Source organism: Vombatus ursinus, unplaced genomic scaffold (genome assembly GCF_900497805.2).
Source record: "Vombatus ursinus unplaced genomic scaffold, bare-nosed wombat genome assembly UNPS02014794.1, whole genome shotgun sequence".
Lineage (NCBI taxonomy): Eukaryota > Metazoa > Chordata > Mammalia > Diprotodontia > Vombatidae > Vombatus > Vombatus ursinus.
Window position 1 is genome coordinate 13831864 of NW_020954572.1, and position 26356 is coordinate 13858219.

The window sequence follows — 26356 nt, forward strand, 5'->3', positions numbered from 1 at the left end:
CTTCTTGACTTTAGGTCTAGTGCTCTACCTACTGGGCTAATTAGAGCAAAGTCAGTAGCCAGAGTGATGTGTTGTAGAGAAGATTGAGTTCTTTAGTATTGTTAGCTGTGTTCCTCTTGAGGTCAAGGCATACTGACAACTTCTAGTGGGAAAATGACTTTGATGAGCTTACTTGCAAGGCTGGGATAAACACGTTCAACAAATTTAAGAAGAAATACACATACAAAGCAGCTCCTATGGCAAGGCATGGTTTCAGGCTCTAAAGATATAGAGACAAAAATGAGAGCTTGTATTATACATTCATTGCCTCTAGAGCCTTATTAGGGACCCAGGCATTGGTATAGGTTATCTGGTCCTCACTCTGCTATTGCTTTTGGCTTCTTATGCATGTTTTAAACATCCTCCACTGCAGAATTCCTTAAGGAAAGAATAGTTCTATTTCTTTTCCCCACTCTGCTATTGACTTTATTATCCTCAGACTCTGGTGACATTTCCCTTACATTTTTTTTGTTTTGCCTTAGGAATTATATGCATTAACTTTTATAAACACAAAAGGCACTCAGTCTGCACAATCATAGTATATGGGGCCCTCGGGCATCATCTACTTCAGTCCCATCGTTCTATAGATGAGGAAACTTGGGTCCCAAGAAATTAAGTGATTTGACCAAGATCACACAAGAAGTATGTCACAGACCCAGGATATTACCTTAGGCAGGCAGGCAAGTAGGAAGACAACGTGCTTTTATTCATTCAGCCAGGTGGCATGGTAATTAGAGCACTGTGCCTGAAGTCAGGAAGACACAAATTCAAATCTGGTCTCAGACATTTACAATCTGTGTGACCCAGGCACGTTACTTAACCTCTGTTTGCCTCAGTTTCTTCCACTCTAGAATGGAGTTAATAACAGTACCTACTTCACAGTATTGTTGTGAGGATCAAATGATCCTTAGCATAGCATCTGACACATAGTAAATGTTATATAAATGCTTATTTCCTTCTTTTCCCCTTTATTAAGCACTTATTATGTGTCAGACTTAGGGATTCAGATAGGCACACAAGGAAGGCAGTCATTGCCATTGAGGTGCTTACATTCCTATTAGAGAAGACAATACATATAAGGAGTCTGAAGGAGGTAACAGAGATAACTGCCCTGAGGCATAGTGGTAAAATCTGGAGAGTAAGACTCACACTCTAGAGGGGAATGCAACAAAGCTGACCTGGACACTCCCTAAGATGGGGGCCTGGGAGACAACTCACCAGTGGGAGAAAGGGGTTGGCATAACAGAGGGAGGTTCTAGAGTAAGAAGGCAACTGAGTCATGTTGGTGAAGTTTGGGGGAGTCAGAAGCACTGGAGGGAGACTCACTCTTACTGCTTAAGGCATAATTCAGAATAGCATCCCACAAAGTCAAAATAGAAAGATCATACAATTCCAATCCCTTCACTTCCTTTCCTTATCTCTGTCCACTTGACAGCCTCATGCCCTATATTATCGGATTGTTTTGTTGAGTGCTTTTCATTTCCTGAAGCCCTGCCATTCAGACTACAGGGCACAGATAATATCTAACCCTGGAACTTCAATATTTGAGCCTTTGTGATACCAGAGTCTTTCTGCCCTCTTGAGTTACTTAATTTCTCTCTTTGTCTTCCTCCTCCTCCTCCTTCTTCCTTCTCCTCTTCTTCTATATAATTTCTTACCTCTTCAATGAATGAATGAATGAATGAATGAAAAAGCATTTATAAAGTACTTACTATGTTCCAGGCACTAAGTGCTTGCAATACAGATTTAAAAAGCAACATTATTCCCGCTCTGCAAGAGCTTACATTCTAGAACATACAGGGGAGTGGTGGTTAGGCAGGGATGTGTTGGTTGGGAAATCACAGGGATGTTGAGCAATTGATTGAAACATCATTTCTCAGTGACATAGTATGGCATGAAAATTGTTGGAGAATAGCAGCATGGTGGGTCTGCATTGGACAGGAAATCATGAGGTCTCGGCAATCAGATACCCAGTCTTTCTCAGGGCAGAGGTGAAGTGCCAGGTCTGAAGTAAAAGCTAGAGTTACTAGAGCTCAAGAGCACGGTAGGAAAATCATTAGAACTTCAGGGAATTCCATCAGTTCTTTAAAAGAAAGGAGATTCTCCTGTAGCAGTGTGGGGAATCTGTGTGGGACTGGAAATGATGACTTCTTACCAATTAGAAGCTCAGGGCTCCCTGTTCAAGTAGAAGTTGAGGAATCAGTGAAGGAGACGGAGAATAAATGGTAGAGAGATAACAGGAAAACCAGCAAAGTATATTATCCTTGAAAAGGAGAGACCCCAACTTATTCATAATAGATTCCACCACAATGGATTATTCTACCACAGTCACTCTGTATTGTTTAAGTAGCTAAGCAAAATAGCATAAAAGGGTGATTGTGACCAATAATATATCCAATATTAAATTTTGGCAGTTTTTCATTTTTAAAAGTAAGGACATGCGTGTTCTTTATAGGTTAGTACTTCAGGTAGTAATTACCAAATCTATCTGGTACTGGCTAAGAAATAGAAAGGTAGATTAATACAGTTTAAAGCAGCAAATAAATATAGTAATCTTGTATTTGATAAGTGTAAAGAATTAAGTTTTTGGGAGAAGAATTCATTATTCGGCAAAAATGATTGGGAAAACTGGAAAGTAGTCTGGTAAAAATTGGGTGTACATTTCTATCTTGTCCAATGTTTTTGATCAGAGTTGTACTGCCACTTAAAGTTGTTGTCATTTATGTGGTTATAATAACTGTGTGTACTGTTTTTTTGAGATCTGCTTTCCTCATTCGGCATCAACTCAAAAAAGTCTTTGAATATTTCTTTGAATTCCTCATGACAATTATTCGTTAGAGCCAAAGATGGAGGCAGTTATAGGATAACGGATAATGTCAAAAGATCATAGATTTAGAGCTGAAAGGAACCTAAAAGACCATCTAGTCAAATTCTCTAATTTTTGAAGATGGAGAGACTGAAGATGAATTAGGAAAAAGGCCAACTGCTAAAGCGAGATTCTAGAAGAGGAGTGGGGAACCTGGGGCCTCGAGGCCACATGTGGCCCTCTAGGTCCTCAAGTGCAGCCCTTTGACTGAATCCAAACTTCACAGACCAAATCTCCTTAATAAAAGGATTTGTTCTGTAAAACCTGGACTCGGTCAAAAGGCTGCACCTGAGGACCTAGAAGGGCACATGTGACCTCAAGGCCTCAGATTCCCCACCCCTGTTCTAGATGATGAGGGAGCAAATAGGATCAGCATATAGAGGGATCAACCTCAATGAGTAGTAGAGATATCTTTTCTTCTATGGTTAGAAGTTGTTGAGTAATTGTCCAATTCTTTGTGATCCCATTTGAAGTTTTCTTGGCAAAGATAGTGGTTTGCCATTTCCTTCTCCAGCTTGTTTTACAGGTGAGGAAACTGAGGCAAACAGGGTTAAGTGACTTGCCCAGGGTCACAGAGCTAGTAAGTGTCTGAGGCCAGATTTGAACTCATGAAGATGAGTTTTCCTGACTCCAGGTCTGGCACTCTACTGTTAAAATATTACAGTCTCCGTTAGTGAATATGTCGACTCAGAATCAGGGAGATGACAGTGCCTCTGTACCCACCCTACTCAGACCACAAGTGGAGTGTGCTTTTTGATTCTGAATAGCATATTTTAGGAAGGACGTTGATAGGAGTATATCGAGAAAAAAGTGGCCTGTGTGGTGAGGGGACTAGATTCTTGTTCAGAGAGAAGCAGGATTCCATTGTGGAGAGAGAGAGCTGGCCTCAGATCCAGGAAGACCAGGGTTTGAATTCCCCCTCTGACATATACTGGCTATATGACCCTGAACAAGCCACTTAATTTTTCAATGATCTTGGCAACTCTCTAAGACTCTCTGAGTTGCAGAGAGAAGTGCCAACATTCATTACTAGAGGTGATATACTCATCTAGGGTAATTTCCTCCGACATTTCCCTATGTCATTTAAATCATAGGTCCAGCCCCTATTAGCATAGCATGGATTAGTTCCCTTCCAATTCTAAGATACTGTGGTTCTGCTCAACTGCCCCATTCCATAAATAGTGACACAGAATGATGGATTCAGCCATGGGAATTCATAGATCAGAATGCCAGAAGGTGAAGGGGGCAAGAAATTTTAAGGTGGTAGAAACAATGGTACAGAACATGTAGGTCTGGGCTGTGGAGATAGACATCAGGGAAATTGATTAGTGACTTGAAAGAATAGGGTTGTTTTAAATGGATCAAATATAATAATAAGAGAAAAGAGTATGTTTAGTATGAGTGGGAGAGATAGGTGGATCAGAGTGTTATTTAATTCTTGGATAGGATAGGGTGGATAATTCTTGGATCTTGGATAGGGTGCAGTTTCAAGAGATGTTGAAGTCTATGATTTATCCATCTTATTATTAGGTTTAAGTGGAATAGAAGAGGTCAACAGATTTGAAAGGGTTGACAGATATGCAGGGGCTGCCAATGTGAATGCTGAAGTTCTCAAAATTTTATAGTGGGCAGGCAAAAGATGGAGTGGAATGGAAAACTCTGAACCCAGTATTAATATCATTGAAAAAGGTAGGGAATGTGACCTGGAGGTCAGTAGATGACAATAGTGTCTAGGTGGCACAGTGGCTAGAGCCCAAAACTTGGATTCAGGAAGCTCTGAATTCAAATCCTGCTTTAGACACTCAACTGTACAACAATTGACAAGGTACTTAACCTCTTTGTACCTCAGTTTCCTCATCTGTAAAATGACAATAATAATAGAACTTACCTCAAAGGGTGGTTGTGAGGATCAAATGAGTTAACATATCTAAGGCACTTTGCAAACTTTGAAGCACTCTATAAATGCTATCACCATCATTGATTTTTCTCATCTCTTCTACTGGTTTATAAGCTTTTTGATTGTCCACAGCATCACAGAACTACCTAAAACCTTAGAGATCATCTTGTCCAATCTCTTCATTTTCCAGGTGAGAAAATTGATATTTAGAGAAAGATTAAATATCTTGGCCAGGGTCATGCAACTCTTAAATGTGGGAGAGTGGGACTCAGAATCACCTTTTGATTGCTTACCTAGTGCTTATTTCACTCCACCATATGTTTTTGAATAAAAAGAATAAATGACATTTTGAGACATTAAAGTTCTGTCCTGTGGATTGTTTTTAATTCAATTCAACAAATACTTATTGAATGAGGACTATGTGCAAAACTCTTTAGGAATACCATGTTGATAAATGTTCAGTCCCTGCCCTCAAAAAATGTAAAAATCTCACTTTGGAGTTTATATGATCTCTGGCTCTTGAAAAAGAGCTAATGTGACAAAGAATGGTATTTTCCTATATGGGATGTTTTTTACTTAAACATTTTTCTTTGTCACAAAAATGGAGAATGACTATGATCTAAAGACCAGAGGTAATAGATAAATGCACATTAAAAAATGGTATGTTCTTCTTCTCTTCTTACCCCCAGAGAAACAGGGTACTGCAAGGATAGAGGGCCGTAGACCAGGAGTGGGTAATCTGTAGCCTCCTGGTCACATACGGCCTTCTAGGTCCTTGGGTGAGGCCTTTTGACAGAGTCCAAGTTTTACAGAACAAATTCTTTTATTAAGGGGATTTGTTCTGTGAAGTTTGAATTCAAAGGGCTGCACTTGAGGACCTAGAGGGTCACATGTGGCCTCAAGGCCACAGGTTCCCTACCCCGTTATAGACTTTGTCAGATGTGTTTACTATATCTGACTGTTTTTGCTTAATTGTTTCTCTTTCTTTCAAATGAGAGTTCAGTCTGGAGAAGAGGAGGAAGGAAAACTTTTTCTTTTTTTTTTTCTTTAAAGAATGTGATATAATAAAAGTTATCAAGAAACATATGTATACATATATATATATATGTAGATAGATTGAAAATCATATGTCCACATTCTCATTTATATGTCTTTGACCTGCTCTGTTCTTTGAGGAAGGTAAGCTTTTATGTTTCTAGATAAGAACAAACAAGCAAACAAAATTATGAAACAAAGCAAGCAGTCTAAGATGCCTGCTAGAATTTCCAAAGAAAATAAAGGCAGATCCCTGTGGGATTAAACAAAGAGTTTTCTTACTGCAATTCTTGGATGGGAGAACCCTTCTGAGTATCCTCATTTCAGTACATAGCTCCCTTTTTAAGCTTGATCTTAGTAAATTAGAAATAAACTGTACAATGCTCAATGCCTACTACAAAACTGCTCATCCATTTTTAAGCATATAGGCTCATCAGAAATTCCTTTAAAAAACAGAGCTCTGCCTGATTAAAAGAAGATGGTTTAAAAAAGCAGAAATTAAAAGTCTATCAGATCTCCATCTGAAAGCAAGGTTAACTATATTTTAACTGTCAGGACTGTAAGATTAGGAGAAAATACTACTTCTTAGTAACATTGCTCTCAAGTGAGCCTGTCTTGACATGAGGATTTTTCCCTCTATATTTCAATTTTGAGTGTAAAAATAATGATACAGTGCTGAAACAAAGCAAAACAAAAATGCATAGAGGAAAATGAGAGATATCATATCCATTATTTTTTCAGAGATTAAAAATAAAAAAACTCTATCTATAGTTAATATTATCCATTCGTCAACTGTCAGCAGTCACCATGTTGAATTTATATAGGTCCTGCATAACCCCTTTTGCTGTTCATCTTTCCATAATACGGTGTTCTTTCCCTTCTTTTTTCCTAGTAACTCATTACCCATTCCTTTCCTTCCTTAGTCCTATTTGAATAATTTGTTCTTTTCACCTGAGGTGTAGACATTTAGGATGTTAGAACTGGAAGAATAAAAGGATCATAGATTTAGAGTTAGAAGGGACCTTACAGGCTATGTATTCTAACCCCCTTATTTTATAGATAAGGTCAAAGCTTGCCAGTGGCAGAGGCTCCTTGGCATTTTATACACAAGAGATGTATTTATTGCTAAATCTCTTCCTGGGTGTCAGTTTCCTCATCTGTAAAATGAGGAAGTTGGACTAAATGATCAGCATTTGGAATTAGAAGATCTGAGTTGAAATCATTGCTTTGCCGCTGAATGACTTGTAACAAATCACTTAATGTCTCCAGACCTCAGTGTCTTCACCTATAAAATGAAAGAGTCGGACTATGTAATAATAATAACAACAATAAAATAATGATTGCTAGCATTTATGTAGTACTTCAAGATTTGCAAAGTGTTTTACATCTGATATCTCATTTTATCTTCCCATCAATCCTGGGAATTAGCTGTTAACTATTATCCTCATTTTATGGATAAGGAAACATAACTTCAGATAGTTATTTGCTCAGAGTCACAAAGGCAGTAAGTATGTGAGGGTAGGATTTGAACAAAGGTCTTCCTAACTCTGCGTCCAGCACTCTATCCACTATATAACCTACTGCTTCATGAGATCTCCAAAATAGGTCCCTTCCACTTCTAAATCTATCTTATGATATCTAAGGTCTTCTTCAGTTCTATGATTCCTTGAACACTCATGGACCATACATAATGCTATTCTTTTTTTTTTTTAAGGAATATTAGAAATATTGCTTGTGAGTGTGTGTGTGTGTGTGTGTGTGTGTGTGTGTGAGAGTGAGAGAGAGAGAGAGAGAGAGAGAGAGAGAGAGAGGAGGACGGAGGGGTGAGGGAAGGGAAAGAGAGAGAGATTGACTAGCTCAGATTTTTTTTTCCTGCCTGACGTCACAGTAGGAACTACATAGGAAGGAGAATAAAAGAAATGAGCATTCTTTATTTCTTTTGTCATGAGACTATTTTCAAGGCTCCTCTATGTGATTGCACCACAGATACTGTCTACACATTTAATCTTTGCATGAACAAGTTAAGCAACAAAGCCCTTCGTGACCTTTTCACAAGCCAGTGTACATTTGTGTGCACAAAGCACTGTCATTTTTCAAAGTGCTTCCTTCAGAGAATTTGATACTTTGCAAAGCTTAAAAGCAAAATTCCATATCTTCTTTCATCATCCAATTTACTTCCTTTCAATAAGCATTTATTATTGTTGATGTTCAGTCGTTTCAGTCATGGTTTGACTCTTCATGACCCCATTTGGGGTTTTCTTGGAAAAGCTACTGGAGTGGTTTGCTGTTTCTTGTTCCAGATCATTTTACAGATGAGGAAACTGAGGCAAATAGAGTTATGTGACTAGTGTCTGAGACCAGATTTGAACTCAGGAAGATGAGTCTTCCTGACTCCAGGTCTGGCACTCTATTCACTGCACCACTTAACTGCGCAAGCATTTATTAAGAGCCTACTATGTGCAAGGCATTGTTCTTAGAGCTGGGAATACAAGGGCAAAGCCAAAATAACAAACTTAAAAGCAGTCCCTGCTCTCAAGAAACTTGCATTCTACTGAGTGGTACCAGGGGGGTGGAAGTGGTGGAGGGGTGAGTAATACAACAATTACATGAATAGCTAAATGCAAGGTAACTCAAGGAGAGATAAAGTACTAACAACTAGAGACATGGGAAAGGCTTGCCATAGCAGGTGTCACAGGGGCTGAGCCTTGAAGCAAATTAGAGGTCCTAAGAAATGGGGGTAAAGAGATAATGTGTTCCTAGCATAGGGCAGAGGGAGGCAAGACTTTGTAAAATATGGATGCAGAGATGGAATGCTTAGTTTGTTGATCACTGAATAGGTCAATTTGAATATAGAGTATGTAAAAGAGAGTAATATGAAATAAGTTTGGAAAAGCAAGTTGGAGCCACGTTGGGAAATCTTTAAGTGCCAAAGCTGAGGTGTTACAGTATTTGTATTGTGTGCTAAAGGCAATAGGGAGCCACTGAAAAGCCTAGAGCAGGGGACTGATATGATCAGATTTGTATGCAGAAATGCAGTATTGTTTTGGCAGCTTTGTGGAAGACCGATAGGAGAAAGGACAGATTATAAGCGGAGATGTCAATTAAGAGGCTATTTCAACAGTCCGGAACAGAGATTCTTAACAATTTTTGTGTCTTGGACCCCTTTGATGGTCCAGGGAAGGCTAGGTAACCCTTCTCAGAATAGTGTTAGTTGTTTTTTTGTTTGTTTGTTTGTTTGTTTTTAAAGTAAGTGAAGGAAATGCTAAATTTTGTTAGGAAGAAAAATCTTTACTTTCATTAATCTCTATCAAAGTTCATGGACCCCCTGAAATCTAACTAGGGACCCTAGGTTAAGAGTACCTTGTCTAGAAGGATTAGATGACAGTCTTGTGAGTGGAGAAAAGGGGGTGGATGTGGGAGATATGGTACAGATAGACTTGTTAAGATATTGACAATTATTTGGATATAAGAGGTAAGGAGGAGGGGAGAGTTGGGGATGACTTCAAGGTTACAAGCCTGGGTATGTGAAAGGATGCTGGTACCATCAGTAGAAATAAGGAAGTGTGTACAGAAGGGCAGGCTTAGGCAATGGCTTCCATTTTGGACATAGTGAGTTGGAGATACCTACAGGACATTCAGCTGGAGATGCCAGAGGGCATTTGGACATGTATGACTGGTATTCAGGAGAAAGGTTGGATTTATAGAACAACCCATGGGAACTGGTGAGATCATCCTCAAATGTCTGCCATTTGAAAATGGCATAGGATATCAGATATGGCTTTCAAACCAATCTGTCTTCTGACAGCTAGAATTTCTTCTTGAGCTTTAGGTTGGCTCCAACCAGCAGAATGGATACACATTTTAGACACACGCAGCATTTGCTGCAATCAATAGCGTTTCGGAGGGAGATTTAGAATAGGAGGATTAGGATCAGTCTATAGGTAGTATTTTTGATTATCCTCAGAGGGTCATTACAGTGTTGTTTAATGGGCTTGGAAGAGCAGTATTTTAGGAAAAGAGTATGTGTAAACATTTAATGAAAGAAGGGACTGCATTGTTTCTGTGTCTTTATTCCTGGCACATACAAACTTGCATAAAATAGGCGCTTAAAATATTTGTTTAAAGGGGATTGTTGGACTGTGGAAGGGAAGAACATAGAGGAAGGACTAAGGAAGTTGTAAGAGAGAAAAAGGGAGAGAACAGACATAAAGGGACAACAAGAAAGAGAAGGATAGAAAATTTATTTGTTCATGATGGCCATTAAATAATAATAACAGCTGACATTTATTTTGGAGGTTGTAAAGCACTTTACATTCATTACCTCCTTTAGGCCTCACAACAACCCTGTGAAATAAGTACTTCATTATTACTGCAAGTTTGTAGATGAGGAAATTAAGGTTCAAAGAGGTTCTAACTTGCCAGGTTCACAACTTGTGTCAGAGGTGGCATTTGAACCCAGAATACCAGATTGAAGTCAGCAAGATTTGAATTCAAATCCCGCCTTAGATACTTGTATAGTCGTGAACAGCCTCAGTTTCCTCATCTGTAAAATGTTGATAGTAATAGCACTTACCTTACAGGGTTGTGAGAATCAAATGAGACAGAAGTCTATATAAATGTTAGCTCTATGATAATATATAAAAATAATGTTGTGTTAGCTAATGATATAATAATAATATTTCTACTGTACTGTTGAATATGTACCCAAATACCCCTTGTTACAATCTAGAGAGGAATTGGGAATATAACACATATTTAAATATGTAATACTATATAATATGATGAACATATATAGATGTGTATATACATATACACATACATATATATATACCTATCTCTCTCTCTCTCTATATATATATATATGTACAGAGAAAGAGAGAGAGAGAGAGAGAGAGAGAGAGAGAGAGAGAGAGGATTCAAACAGCACTCAAATTTTATCAGAAAATACTCTAGTTTAAGATGGAATATGATAAGCACAAAAGAAGTACAGAATGAGATAGGAGGAGGACATTTCAGCAGATTATCAGCGTAGGAGATCTTACTTTTATACCTTCTGGGCTTATATCTTCATTATTCTTTTTCACTCACTCCACATTCCAGCCCAAGTGGATTACTTGCTATTCCCCGAGATGAGTATTTCATCTTCCACTTTCATGATTTTACACAAACTTCTGCTATGTCTAGATTATATGTAGTCCCTCCTTGTCAACAGCTCTAAGAACCTCTAGCTTGCTTCAAGGCTCAGGTCATGTGCCAACTTCTATGCAAGGCCTTTCCTGATAGTTGTGCATGCTTTCTCTCCATTTAAATTGTCATGAATATAGTATCTGTTTATAGGATGTATCCCACCAAGAGAATGCAAGCTACTTGAAGGCAGGGACAGTATTTCATTTTTGCTTTTGTATTCCTAAGACCTAGAACAGTTCCTTGCACACAGTACGAGTTTAAATGCCTGAATTAGATTATATAAACTTAGCATCTCTAGATAAACAAGTATAAGTGTTTTTCCAGACTATCCTCACTTTGCCTCTGTGTGTGTGTGTGTGTGTGTGTGTGTTATATTTACATTTATAGGGACAGTTAGGTGACACAGTAGATAGAGTGCCAGACCTGGAGTCAGGAAGACTCATCTTCCTGAGTTCAAATCTGGACTCAAACACTTACTAGCTGTGTGACCTGGGCAAGTCACTTGACCCTGTTTGCCTCAGTTTCCTCATTTGTAAAATGAGCTGGAGAAGGAAATGGCAAATCACTCCAGTATCTTTGCCAAGAAAACCGAAATGGGGTCACGAAGAGTTGGACATGACTGAAAAACAACTAAACAACAATAAGAACAAAAATTTATTTATATGCGTGTGTATGAGTGCATATATGTATATATATGTGTGTATATGTTTGTGTGTATATGTATCTATATCAACAGAAACTCTTGTAGATAACTATTCAATTCAACTTCTAAGAATATGTTATAGGCCTTTGTGAGGCTTATATAATAGGCCACATATAGATACATCTACTTGTTCATTTATAAAATGAAGTGCCTGAGCTATATTATCTTTTAAAGTCTCTTCCAACTGTAAATGCAATACATATCTACAAATACACACATTTTCACAATATATATTTTAAATATATCGCTCATCCTGGGCTATACATCTAAAAGTGAAGGTGCACATGCTCAGTGGAAACTATGTACAATCACATCTGTCTGTCTTGGTGTATACAAAGATAAAGACATGTATCTCTATGCCTATCTTTGTGCTCATGTGTCAAATTAGATAATATTTGTAAAACTCTTAGCACAATGACTGGCATACAATAGTCACTATATAAATGCTTATTTCTGCCACTTTCCCCCACACTTTCATTTTCTTTTCTTTTTTAACTTAAAAAATTTTAAATAATTTATTTATTTTTAGTTTTCAACACATCTCCATTTTCAACTTGTTTCCTTTCTCTGTCCCTGTATGTAGAAATGAACAGCAGTGGTACAATTAGGGTGATACCAGAAATGGCCAGATGAGGGCACTGTAGGAATGGTGAGAGAATACAGACTATGTTAACAAAATTGGGTGGTAGGATTGGGACAACTGGTCAGGTTGTCTTCCATTTATTCTAAGACATGGAAGAAAAAGAGGCACTCATTTTTTTTTAATTTTTTGATTTTTTTTAATTTTTGCCATTTATTAGTCAGTACTTCAGAGAGTCCATGTTCACATTGAAGCTGGTGCTCCCTCTATAGATAAAAATGACAATTGGTCTGTTCTACCATACTTTTGGGTCAGATTTTTATAGCTTTGGAAATAGAGGGGAGCATAGATAGTATTTAACCCAACCTTCTTTTTTTTTCTGTTGGAATGAGTTTCCATATCTCTACCAGACTAAAAGTGAAACAGACATTCACTGTTCTGAACCCTCTACTTATCACATAAGAGTTTTGATCTGCCCAATTTCTTTTTTTTATTAATAAATTTATTTTTAGTTTTCAACATTTACTTCCACAAGATTTTGAGTTCCAAATTTTCACCCCATCTCACCCCTCCCCCACCCCAAGATGGCATGCATTCTGAATACCCCTTCCCCTGGTCTGCTTTCCCTGCTATCTCTCCCTCCTTTCCCCTTCTATTTTCCTGTAGGGCAGGATAGATTTCTGTACCCCATAAAAATATATTTTTTAAACATGTGTTTTTAAAACTTTGGGTTCCAAATTTTCTCCCTTCCTCCCTCCCCATCCACCCTCATTGAAAAGGTAAGCAACTCAATATGGGCTATACATGTGCGGTTATGCAAAACACTTCCATAGTAGACATGCTGTGAAAAACTAACTCTAATTTCCTTAATTCTATCCAGCTCCCCCCCATTTATTCTATTCTTTCTTTTGACCCTGTCCTTCCTCAGAAGTATTTGCTTCTGATCACCCCCTTTCCCAATCTGCCCTCCTCTCTATCATCCCCCTACTCTCTTGTCCCCTTTCCCTCCTATTTTCCTGTAGGGTAAGACAGATTTCCATACCCAATTGAGTGTGTATGTTATTCCTTTCTTAACTCAAATCCTATGAGAATAAGATTCACTTATTCCCTCTCACCTTCCCCCGTTTCCCCTCCACTGTAAGAGCCTTTTCTTTTCTGTGAGATAATTTACCCTGTTCTACCTTTCCCTTTCTCCTTCTCCTAGTATAATCCTCCCTCACCCCTTAATTTTATTCTACAGATATGACCCCTTCATCTTCAACTCACCCTGTGCCCTCTATCTATCTATCTATATTTATATATACCTACATACAATATTTTTTCCCCCAACTACCCTAATACTGACAAAGCTCTCATGAGTTACAAATATCATCTTTCCATGCAGGAATGTAAACAGTTCAACCTTAATAAGTGTCTTATGATTTCTCTTTCCTGTTTACCTCTTCATGTTCCACTTGAGTCTTGTATTGGAAAGTTAAATTTTCTATTCAGCTCTGGTCTTGATGAAAGTCCTCTATTTCACTGAATGACTATTTTTTTCCCCTGCAGGATTATACTCAGTTTTGCTGGGTAGGTGATTGTTGGTTGTAATCCTATCTCCTTTGCCCTCCGGAATATTATATTCCATGCCCTGCAGTCCCTTAATGTAGAAGCTGCTAAATCTTGTGTTATCCTGATTGTGTTTCCAAAATACTTGAATTGTTTCTTTCTGGCTGCTTGTAAATATTTTCTCCTTGACCTGGGAACTCTGGAATTTGGCTACAATATTCCTAGGAGTTTTCCTTTGGGGATCTCTTTCAGGAGGAGATCAGTGGATTCTCTCAATTTCTATTTTGCCCTCTGGTTCTAAAATATCAGGACAGTTTTCCTTGATAATTTCTTGAAAGATGATGTTTAGGGTCTTTTTTTGATCATGGCTTTCATATAGTCCAATAATTTTTAAATTCTCTCTCCTGGATCTATTTTCCAGGTCAGTTGTTTTTTCAACGAGATATTTCACATTGTTTTCTAATTTTTCATTCTTTTGGATTTGTTTTACAGTATCTTGATTTCTCATAAAGTCACTAGCTTCCAATTGCTCTATTCTAATTTTTAACGAAGTATTTTCTTCAGTAATCTTTTGGACTTCTTTTTCCATTTGTTCAATTTTGCTCTTTAGGTCATTCTTCTCTTCACTGGCTTTTTGGACTTCTTTTGCCATTTGGGTTAGGCTATTTTTCAAGATGTTATTTTCTTCAGTATTTTTTTGGGTCTCCTTTAGCAAGCTGTTAACTTGCTTTTCATGATTTTCTTGCATCACTCTCATTTCTCTTCCCAGTTTTTTCTCTACTTCTCTTACTTGCTTCTCAAAATCTCTTTTGAGCTCTTCCAAGGCCTGAGACTGATTCATAGTTTTCTTGGAAGTTTTGGATGTAGGAGCTTTGACTTTGTTTTCTCCTTCTGGTTGTATGTTTTGATTTTCTTTGTCATCAAAGTAAGATAATACAGTCTGACTCTTTTTGCGCTGCTTACTCATGATCCCAACCAATTACTTGAGTTTTAAACTCTTTGTTAAGGTAAAAGTCTGTTTCCAATATGGAGAATGTACTGTCCCAAGCTTTGGGGGTTTGTACAGTTGTTTTCAGAGATACTTCCAGGGACCTGAAAATTTTCAGTTCTTCCAAGGTGCTATGTTAAGGGGCTAGGTGTTTCTTCTCCACCACCACAACAAGCTCCACCACGCCAGCGCTTCTCCTTGTCCCAGGACTGCCCCTCAGAACTGTGACCCAGATCCAAGCACAGGCAAAGCAAGAGATTCCTGCCTCAGCCCTGGCAAAGAGATCCTTGCAATCTCCCTCTGATCAGCCACTCGATTCCCCCTCAGTCTGTGGGCCGGAAGCTCAGGAGGCAGCTGCTGCCCTCGGGGTGGCTGAGACCTAGCTTCTTCTTTTACTGCAGTCACAGACTTTTCCCACTGACCTTCTAGGTTGTCTTTGGCGTTCTTGGGTTGAGAAGTCTGGAAACCGCCACAGCTGCACATGATTTAGTCCTCTGAGGCCTGCTCCAGGGTCACTGTGGCCTGCGTGCCTATGCCACACTGCACTCCTCTCCCTGCCTGGGGCAATATACCTTTCTGATCAGCCATCCAGGTTTTCTTGGGCTGGAAATTTGTTTTACTCTGTTGTTTTTTTTTGTGGGTTCTGCTGCTTTAGAATTTGTTTAGAGCCATTTTTTATAGGTATTTGGAGGGGTTTGAGGGAGAGCTCAGGCAAGTCACTGCTTTCCCTCCACCATCTTGGCTCCACCCCTCGATCTGCAGCACTCATATTTTTTTTTTTACTAAAGACAGACTATATCATTTACATTTTCTACTTTGTTTAGATTGATCATAAATTATTTCGTTATTGAGATTTTGGGGGGAATAATATATTTGATTTCTTTGGTTCCTATTGTGAGTGATCAAATAGTCCTCTTTGAGCAATGCCCCCCCCCCCCATAAAAGTAGGGAAAAGGTACAACAAATAAAATTTTGTGAAAAAGCCGTACAATTCAGATGCAGTACCAAGGAGAGAACTGAACAGACATTGTCCCTTACTCTATAAATGTGCCCTCTCACCTTTCCTACCCCACAATTTATTTTTGCTGTATGTGATATATGGCGATAACTTTCAGAGAGATTGCTATAGAATGTGACCAATCTAAACCTTATAGATCAAGCTAATTTTATGATCATTGTCCAATTGTGAATGACAATAAGCTTTTCATGTATTGCCTTATCAGATACATTGGCTGAAGACTGACAATACCTTCAGTTACAAACTGGTTTTGAAAAGATAAATATTGAATTTGATTGGGAGCTCATTTTGTGAGTAGCACAAATTTTGTAGCTAGGTGTCACAGTGAATGAGCACTGAGCTTGGAATCAGGAAGATGAGTCTTCCTGACTTCAAATTTGGCCTCAGATACTTACTAATTGTGTGACCCTGAGTAAGTCACTTAACCCTGTTTGCCTCAGTTTCCTCATCTGTAAAATGAACTGGAGAAGGAAATGGCAAAACATTCCAGTATCTTTGCCTAGAAAATCCCAAATGGGTTTACAAAGAGTCAGGCACAACTGAAATGACTCAACAACAACAACCATAACAAACACAACAACAACAACACAAATTTTAGCAACTACAACAAACATTGTGTCTACTGAATGTCTTGTGTATATATACACAGATTCTACCTTCGAGGAACTTAAATATAAACTACTACTAATCATTTATTTTCCTATATTCAGTACTTTGCTTTCAAAATAATTTGCTGCTTGACCAAATTATTTTCTTCTTAATCAGTTATTTTGTATATAAATGTAACTGCCAAAATTCAAACTCCAAGAAATTTCAGTTTTACTTAAACTTTGGGAGAAGAAATTTGGCAAGTTGTTACCCTTAAATTTTTATCCTTCAAAACCATTGTGCCCTGGTAATGGACAAGTGTTCTCCATTAGTTTTTAAGGTTAGCCAGAATTTGCACTTAAGCCTTAATACAGGAATAGACTTTGATTCCCTCTTTTTAAATTGTATGATAACTTAAGTCTTTGCCCAGGTGTATATCTGCAAAAGCCTGTCATCTCTGTTTATGAGGCTATAAAATCTGATATGAACTTGCAAAATTCCTGACTGTTAGGAGGACTGGTAGGAAAAGATTCTGGGAGTACAATTTGGAGCAAGTGGTAACCACACTTAAATAATTGAGTTCAGTTTTATGCATCTGTGAGCTTGAAATATGTAGGAATTTTGGAGGAAAAAAGGAAGAAAGTGACTCAAATGATTATGGAAATACAGGTAATGATAAATAAAAAGAGAAGGACCATAATCGTTATTTCTGTGTGGACTTGTATATGTTTAGACTTAATAATAATGGGAAGAAAATCAAGGTGGGGGGGAAGAGCAGTTAGGTTGCAAATACAGAAAATACATTCGGACCAGGAGAATGTTTTAGGGAAGAAGGGAAACAAGTTTCCTATGGAAATGTTCATGCTTTTTTACTCGATGTATGAAAACTTTACCTAGAGCAGGGGCTTTTAATGTGTGTGTGTGTGTGTGTGTGAGACAAGCCCCTTTGATGGTCTAGTGAAGCCTATGGACTCCTCAGAATAATGTTTTAAAATGTATAAATTAAAGAATCCAGGATTACAAAAGAAACCAAGTATATTGAAACAGAGTTATAAAATATTTTTTTAAAAAGTGCTTGAACCCCTAAATTAAGAACGTCACACCTAGAAGAAACACAAAAAGGAGGTGGGTGAATACATGCAATCTTTCTGGGACTTGAGACACTATAGAATGGGAGTTCTTAAGTTGGAATCCACAGGCCCCATAGAGTCAATGGAAAAATTTCAGGAGATCTGTGAAGTTGGTTAAGGAAAAAAAAATGGTTTATTTATTTTGACTAAATGCTTACTGAAATTTAGCATGTACTATATTTTTAAATTTAGTTTTTATTTTATTTTTTTAAAAAAATGCTCTGCAAAGAACTCAAAATAGGCTTCACCAGACTGCCAAACGGGTCCCTGACACAACAAAGGTTAAGAACCCCTGTTTTATACTAGGCTGAATGAAGTGACTTAATCAGCTTGATTGGATTTGCATAGACTTCCATTTCAGATTAAGTTGCTTCTAAGATAATTGTGACTTTCCTGGGCAGTTTTGTAGCAGTGAACCAAATGAAAACTGGTATTTTTCATTCATTTGAGACAAAGCAGATAAGGTGCTATGAATCTTACATTGCGATCAAGGGCTAACAGAGAGAACAACACAGCCATACAAAACATGGTAAGGAAATGACTTTTCATCTAAACTTTCCAATTCACATAGAGTCTTGAGACTCTGTGAAAAAACAAAGGTTTTTTCAATGAAAGATGCTCCTCCTTGTGTGCATGTGTGTGTGTGTGTGTGTGTGAGTATGTGTGTTTAATCAATTCTTAGGATCACACTTGAAAAACAGCATAGATTAAATTCGGAAAATAGCCTTTGAAATCAGCCACCCAAATGTGTAAACCTGCCTGTATGCTTTTAGGCCTCCAGGTGGTGCTGTTTACCTACATATGGAAAGCTGGGCCCTTGTCATTATCCATCTCTCAGTCAGGTTCTTGTTGGGCTTTCAGTTTTTCAAATTATTTTCAGTTTCTGCAGATGTGTTCTTTTGAATGGTTCCAATAAATTTTTATAGCCACTGTTTGAAAAATAGTAGGATTATTGTGATTTGTGCTTTCCAGTCAAGAACATTTCTTTATGACCAGGACACCTCTGGAAAGTTAGATCTTCATATTAGCTTCTTGTTTTCTCCTCTACCAGCCTTGTCCTTCCTTCCTTCCAAACACCAGCACTTAGCCTCAGATATTGGACTGTCAGAAGGGCTTCTCAAAGCATTATTGAAACAGTTCCCTGATTTTTGACTAAATTTCTGACTCTGTTTAAGGTTATCCAACCTCTCAATCTTTCCTTTCATTTAAGCCTGAAGAGAATGCATAGTCTTTCATGGGGATAGATCTTGTCCCTTAAGTATAAGTTCCTGCAAGACCTGATGTGATTTATTGTCAAGAGGAATAAAAGACTATGGTATCTCTAAGTGTCTGTTACCATTAGAAAAAACTCAACTCATAAATCAATGCAACCTAAATCTGGTAGACTGTATTTGTAGGAATAAATTCAAATTGGTCATTGGTAGAGTCCATTTTAATGGATTTTGGGTGTGAGCAGGATTGGAATTTTGTGCTGTAACAAAGAAACCAGGACTGAAGTGTCTAGAGTACTTAATTCCACAATCGGTGTTCCTAAGAATTTTTCTTCAAAATTGACTTTTACTAACCACTATGCTTTTCTTGTCCTTTTTTTTTCCCCTTATCTGACTAGGCATTTGTAAACAAACTCGATGAATTCATTCAGTGGCTAAATGAAGCCATGGAAACAACAGAAAACTGGACTCCCCCAAAAGCAGAGACGGACGGCCTTAAACTCTACCTGGAGACACACTTGGTAGGACAAGATTATGCCATAGTTATTATCAGTAATTGAAATATTTTAATGTTTGGCTTTTTTTTTTTCCACTGAGGGATGACAGAGGGGAGAAAAAGGAAGACATCAGGGTATGGCTTTATGTTAATAAAAACAAGCTCTAATGGCATAAACTGAAATCACAGAAACTGAAAATTTGCCAGTTATTTCGGGTACTACCAAGAGAATGAAATATTCCCTATTTCTAGCTCAGATGTCAAAGCTTCTTTTCCAAAGATAGAACTATAAAGGCAAACAGTCTTGTAATACCAAAAAATATCACTCCAAAATTATATAGGAACCTTACTACATGAAGCTAGAATAAAAGGTTTTTCTTTCCTTTTTTTCTTTTTGGGAGAATTTTTTTTTGAAAGGTAATTCCAGTGACCATTCCAACTAAGCCTTCTAGAATTCTTGTAAAATTAATGAACCTCTCATTATCAAGAGGGTCTGCTTTATCTGTTTTACACTGAATTATTTTAATAAAATATTTAAAATGATGATCTCAATCACTTTTGCAGCTATATAGGTTTTTTAGCATGTGATTAATACAACTGTCATTATACTTGTCCCTGTCCCTGTGCAAAAGCAAAACCATTGAGGAGAAGTGGAAAACACTTGGATGAATATGCTGCTGAATATGTTAGAAGCAAGAATTATAGACTGAGGGACATTTGATGAACCTCATGAGGTTTTTACTGAATGCTTCAAATGGCCAGTATCAATTATGAAGGGGTGGAAACCAAGTCCTGGAGCTGTGATAAAGCATGAAGACAAACCGTGTTGTCGTAGGAAATGAAAATTCAAGCTTTAAGGCTCTCATCTTTATTCCCTTCACTGAAAGCATAAAATTGACAAAGGCTGTGAACATGAATCCGTGGCTACCCAACTGTGGGGCAAGTTCCCTGCCCCCCTTCACATACTCAGAATTTGGATTGAGTTTCATTCTGTAGGCATTCTAAATGAATGAGATGAGCAAGGTGCCAGGGCTGGGCTTTGGATCTTGCAAAAGAGATCCTATAAGATGTTGCTTGCATTGTGTTTGATGTCATAGCAAGATCTGTAAATCTTGCCACTCTATGACAAACAGTCTTTTGGGTGGTAGAGCTTCACAAAACCATGTGATTCCATAAGGAGTTGTATGGCATTTCTTTTCAAAGACTTGAGTGAATATGTTTAAAAATACCAGTGACCTTATTCCTTTTCCTGTATTTGGTTTTTTGAAACATTGCCTGTACTGTCAATTCTGTACTCAAATAGAGGTTCAATTCCACCCCCCATTTATAAAGGGGGTGTACATTTTGTAATAGCAAGATAAAGATATTCAATGCTTTGTAATGTAAATTGTATTAATTAGAATGTCAACTTTTCACTGGTATTGTTCTGACAGAGATTCTAATCTGTGTTTAAACAAGAGTATATGAACTTTATTTCACATTAAGCGCACTGTCTTGATTTCTCTGGATTTAATATTTTATGGCAAACACATTGAGTTTTCGAGGTCCCAGAGGGCACAGGGGCATAAAGAGCCTTTTAGCTTAAGGAAATTTATTGAAATCCAAGTCAGGATAGTAGTGAACAAAGGTCTCCCTCCTCTTTGGGGTTTGAGTGACTTAGGCCATTTTGTAACCAATGCATGCTCCCATCCTCAAACTTACTGTGACAGCACACCTTACTCTGTTCCTTGTGGTGACCTCTGCCCAACACTGGCCTTCTAAATTGCAGGGCTCAGGTTAAAGGAACTGCTCTGTCAACACTTAGTATTCATTGCTCCCTGGCCCCACCCTTGCCCTCCTGGTGCCTCTCTCCCTGTACTTCTGCATGTTCTGAAGTAAAATTCAAGAATCCTTACTCATGCATAAAATTATTTATTATTTCAAAGATTGATGGAATCGTTGAAGAAGAATCTATACTCTGCATAGTTGGTGCTGCTTAAATGTTGGTGGAAGGAAGAAAGGAAAGAAGGGAGGGAGGAAAGAAAAAGAAGGGAGAGAGAGAAGAAAAGAAAGAAGGAAGAAAGGGAGAGGGAGGGAGGGACAGAGGGCTTGGCTTGCTAGATCTTTTCAAATTGGCCATCTTAAGCTTTTCCTCTCCACTTTAAGAAGGTCGTATAGTTGAGTTCAATGAAGAATGCATTTGAAGCCAAAGGATCTGGTTCCAAATCCAAAGTCTGCTATTATCCACTCTTGCGTCTTTGGACAAATCATCTGACTCTTTGTCTCAGTTTTCTCACCAATAAAATGTGGGTGTTGGAATAAGTGAGTGATCTCTGAGATTCTTTCCAGCTCTAAGTCCTATGATCCTATAATTCCCAATTACTAAAAGATGATAGTTTTTCTTCCAGGGTTCTGAGTTACATTGGTTTAAAAAGAGATATATTGGAGATTTTGTAAATAGTCGAAAGAGATTTTATCTCTAGACCTATCTCTTTAACATAATTTCATGTAGTCTATATAATCTCTTCAGGAGTGGGGAGGAATGGCTGTCCTTATCCCAGTTCCCTCTGGTACTGTTTAATTGAGCCCTACATCCCCTCAGGTTTCTAGAGGTAAACCTAAAAGGTAACAGGGTTTTCTTTAACCTCTTGGCTTGAGCACCCATTCTGGTGTGTTCTCCCTAGTATCAATCACCAGTTATAGTTAGTTTCTCCCTTATATGATTGATTTACTCAATGACTGGTGCCCCAGTTTCAATTTAACCAATTAACATCAGTTAGCTTTTACGCAAGGGTATCTACTGAAAAGATATTACAAAAGCCCGAGTACAAAATGTTCCCCTTACCTGGGACACACTCTTCCTTATATCACTTCAGTCCTTGGAGAAAGTGTATTCAAACTTAAAATAGTTTCTACAAAGTATCACTCCACTGCCCTTGGGGCAGCTAGGTGACTCCCTAGTGCACAGAGTGCTGGACCTGGAGTCAGGAAGATTTATCTTCCTGAGTTCAAATCCAGCCTCAGACCCTTACTAGCTGTGTGACCCTGAGCAAGTAGCTTAACCCTGTTTGCCTCAGTTTCCTCATCTGTAAAATGAGCTGGAGAAGGAAATGAATGATCTCGTTAGTATCCTTGCCAAGAAAACCTCAAATGGGGTCACAGAGTTAGACATGACTGAAATGACTGAACAACAACAACAAAAAATTCATTCCACCAAGTTCACTTTCAAATATGATGTGTACTGGACAACAAAACTCCCCTTGCAGCAGGTCTCAGAATCACCTGATCAATTGCCTGAAAATCCTCATGTGGACTGATGTTCCTGGACCTCTGGTAGCTTGCCCTGCTTGTATTTTGAAGCTCACTGAATTGTAGCCATTTCTAATACTCCATCAACTAAAAGCAGGGAAGAATAAACACAATAGAAATTGAAGCAACAGCAGGGCGATGTACTCATGGGCTATTCCCACCCCCTGGACCTCCTGCCCCCCCCCCCCCCAAAAAAAAAAAACACCTCTCCTCAGGCATTCTATTTCATCCTCCTCACTCAAACCCAACCAATCAAAAGGCCTTTTCTTTACCACACAATAAATGAACTGGAAACATTACAATGCAAGTCCCCATTAGAAAGTGAGTTCTTTGAGTTCAGGGACCATATTTTTACCTTAATTTCCCTAACGTAGCTCCTGGAACATAGTAACCATTTAGGAAATGCTTGTTGAATGACTGAAATAATTATGGAATATCATTCCATATATTATAAACTTCCAGAAGCAGGCTTACCCATGCATGCTCCTAGGACTTGGTCCCTCATTCCCATTTAATTTAAAATTCACTTCTGAAATCATAAGTAAATAAAAGCATCATTCTTTAAACCAAAAGACTGATGTCAAAATACGTATGTATTTGCATAAACATAAGAATTTATACATCTAGGGATATACAAATGTATATACATATGAATATCTTCTACACCCATGATACCTATATATACATATACATACAACCATACATATGTGTATATGTATGTGTCCATACATATATGTATTTATGACCATGGACATGCTGGCAAATTAGGGAGCAAATAAACCAGTGTAAAGCATCTAAAAATTATCTACCCTATTGTTAAGTAGTTCTTAGATAGTAAAACAAAATCACCCTGCACCCAATTATCGGCATTTGCTTTGCATATGCACTGCTCTAGTTAATCTCATCTGGAGGCAGTGAGGGGACCTGAAGTCATTCATTCATTCAACAACAATTTATAACTGGATTTTCTCTGTGTAAAGTATTGTGAAGAGATATAAAAATAATTGAAACATGATTTCTGTCCTCATGGAGCTCACAAAGTCAATGACTGAAGAAAACTGGAACAAAAAGGGAAAGAAGACTTAGGGGAGAAGATGTAACAATTATCTTCAAATATTTACAGGGTGATTACATGGAAGAAGGATTAAATATGTTCTTAGTAACTCTATGGAGAGGAGAACTGAGACCAATGAGTAGGAGTTATAGAGAGACAGATTTTGACTCAGTAAAAAAAAGAAGTTCCTAATGGTTAGAGTTATCTAAAAATGGAATTGGTTACCTCATGAGTAGTGAGTTTTTATGAGGTAACCAATTCCACAGGAGTCTCAGGAAGAGAATAAATGGCCATATGTTGGAGATGTCATGGTAGGGATTCATTTCTCTTTTTTGGAAATGAATTAGATAACATTTTAGGTCCTTTTTATCTCTAGGATTCTAGGATTCTTTGTAAATTCTAGATTCCCCTAGTTTCTTTCTTAATCCAAAACACAACTGAACAGGGGTACTGTTGTGTACCTCTAAGCCTCAGACTAACCTGATTTGTTTTAATCTTAAAGGGACAGTTCTTTATAATTGGGAGTTCAAAAGTATTGCAGTTTATATATCCATGTTCTAAAAATAGATCTGATTCTTTGATTTTAAGGTCTGTAGCAGCTTTGATGGGGTCAATGTGATAGACTCAATTGTGTTCAATAACGTACTGAAAATATTTTTCTGTAGATATTAATCTATGGAGTTGTAAAGACAGCTATACATGTAAACTTATAGATATATGTAGATATATATGAATAGCTATATATAATCTACATATATATAGCTCCCCTTCTAGAAAGTCGTCCCTGATAACAGTGAATTTTTTTAATTGAAAAAGCAGAAGAGAAAAAAATCAGCAAAAATAATCAACACATTGAATATTCAGTGTTCCACACTCATGGACCTGACCTCTAAAAAAGAATGGGCAGGGGAGATGTCTTATTATATCTCTTTTATCAGACCAAGCCTTTTTTTTTTTAAATAATTTTACAGAATTCTGTTTTGATTGTTTTGTGGTGGTTCTTTCTATTTACATTGTTGTGGTTTTCATTTATATTGTTTTCCTGGCTCTTCTTGCTTTACTTTCCATCAGTTCATGTAAGTCTTTCCGTGCTTCTCTGTATTCATCATGTTTGTCTTTTCTTATAGAATAGTAATATTCAATTCCATTCATGTTCCACAATTTGTTTAGTCATTCCCTCAAAGATAGGTATCTACTTTATTTCTAGTTCTTGACTACCACAAAATAACCTTAGCTCTTAATGTCCTTGAAGTGTTACCCAGTGGTGTTTGAAATCTGTTGTGCTTTGTCCCTCTCTTCTTTGGAACTACTATTCTCTAGTGGAAATTAGATCTATTTCAAGAACTTTTAACACTCAGCCCTTCTACTTATCAGGAGAATAATTTGTCTTTTCCCCCCTACTTTAGACATTATGTTTTTGAATGGACCACACTTCTTTCATCTTTCAGGTTGAAGGTATATATTGAACCATTACCCAAAACAATTGAGATTTGAGAGACAAAGTGTACTTTGTCATAGGGCCAAGCTGATGTTAGGGTAGACTTATCAAAAGAACACAATTTTCTAAAGAGATCTTAGGCATGGGGATCTCATCTGCTACACTCATCACTTTCAGGATCACTGCTATACGTCTGACTTCTAGGTTCCAGTCTCCCATTATGATCTGCTTTCTGGACATTTTGCCATGGTTGTCCAAACTTAACACATCTAAACCACAAATAACTTTTCCCTGAAACATTTCTCTCTTTGCTTTCTTTATTTCTGTTAATGGTTCTATTATTCTTACAGTCGCCTATAGTGGTAACCTCCAAATTATCTTTTTTTATTCCTAGTCCTACACATTTATTTGCCAACTCCTTCCTTTTAATTCTTTCAGAGAAGTATCTCTTACAGTCGCCTCCTTACCATGCCCACTGCCACAATCTTAATTCAAGTTCTTATTCTTCTTCACCTGAACTATTGTAAATTAATGCCAACAGGTCTTATCACCTCCAGTTTTCCCCCTCCTCCAATCTGTCCTACATATCACTGCCAGAGTAATCATCTAAATGCATATGTCTGATCCCACTTCCCTGCTCTAAAAACTCCAGTAACTTCTCATTGCCTACTAAATAAAGGTCAGATTGCTTAACTTGGCATTCAGGGATTTCTACAACCTTGCTCCAATCTATCTTTTTTAAGCTTCTTACTTTTTTTAGTTTTTAAAATTATGAACATATCCTATTTCTATACTCTTCTCATGATGTTTCCTACATCCACAGTTCTCAATTTATATCCTATCCTGATCGAGGTCCAGAGAAAATACCACCTAAGGCTTTGCCTAATCTTGTCTGCTAGAAATGATGATTCCCTCTTATCTCAGGGCTATAACTAGGGGGAGCAGTGAGGGCTTTGTACCAGGGCACCAGAACTTAAAGGACACTCTAAATTGCAGTTGCATGCCTCTAGAACTGGGGTGGGGAACCTGTGGCCTTGAGGCCACATGTGGCCCTCTAGGTCCTCAAGTGCAGCCCTTTGACTGAATCCAAACTTCAGAGAACAAATCCCATTATTCCTCAAGTCTAGCCCTTTGACTGAATCCAAACTTGAGAAGGATTTGTTCTGTGAAGTTTGGATTGACTCAGAGGGCTACACTTGAGTACTTAAAGGGCCACATGTGGCCTCAAGGCCACAGATTCCCCACCGCTGCTCTAGAAGCATAAAAACAACTTATCTTAGGCCTGTAAGT

General features: G+C 37.8%; 1 protein-coding gene across 1 annotated transcript in view; it reads left to right on the top strand.

Moving 5' to 3' along the window:
- Positions 1–26356, top strand: part of AKAP6 (A-kinase anchoring protein 6) — a 470308-nt gene that overhangs the window by 139426 nt on the left and 304526 nt on the right. The window contains exon 5 of the mRNA XM_027870237.1: positions 19189–19311. Within this exon, the coding sequence (XP_027726038.1) occupies positions 19189–19311 (123 nt within the window). The remainder of the gene's footprint in view (positions 1–19188; positions 19312–26356) is intronic.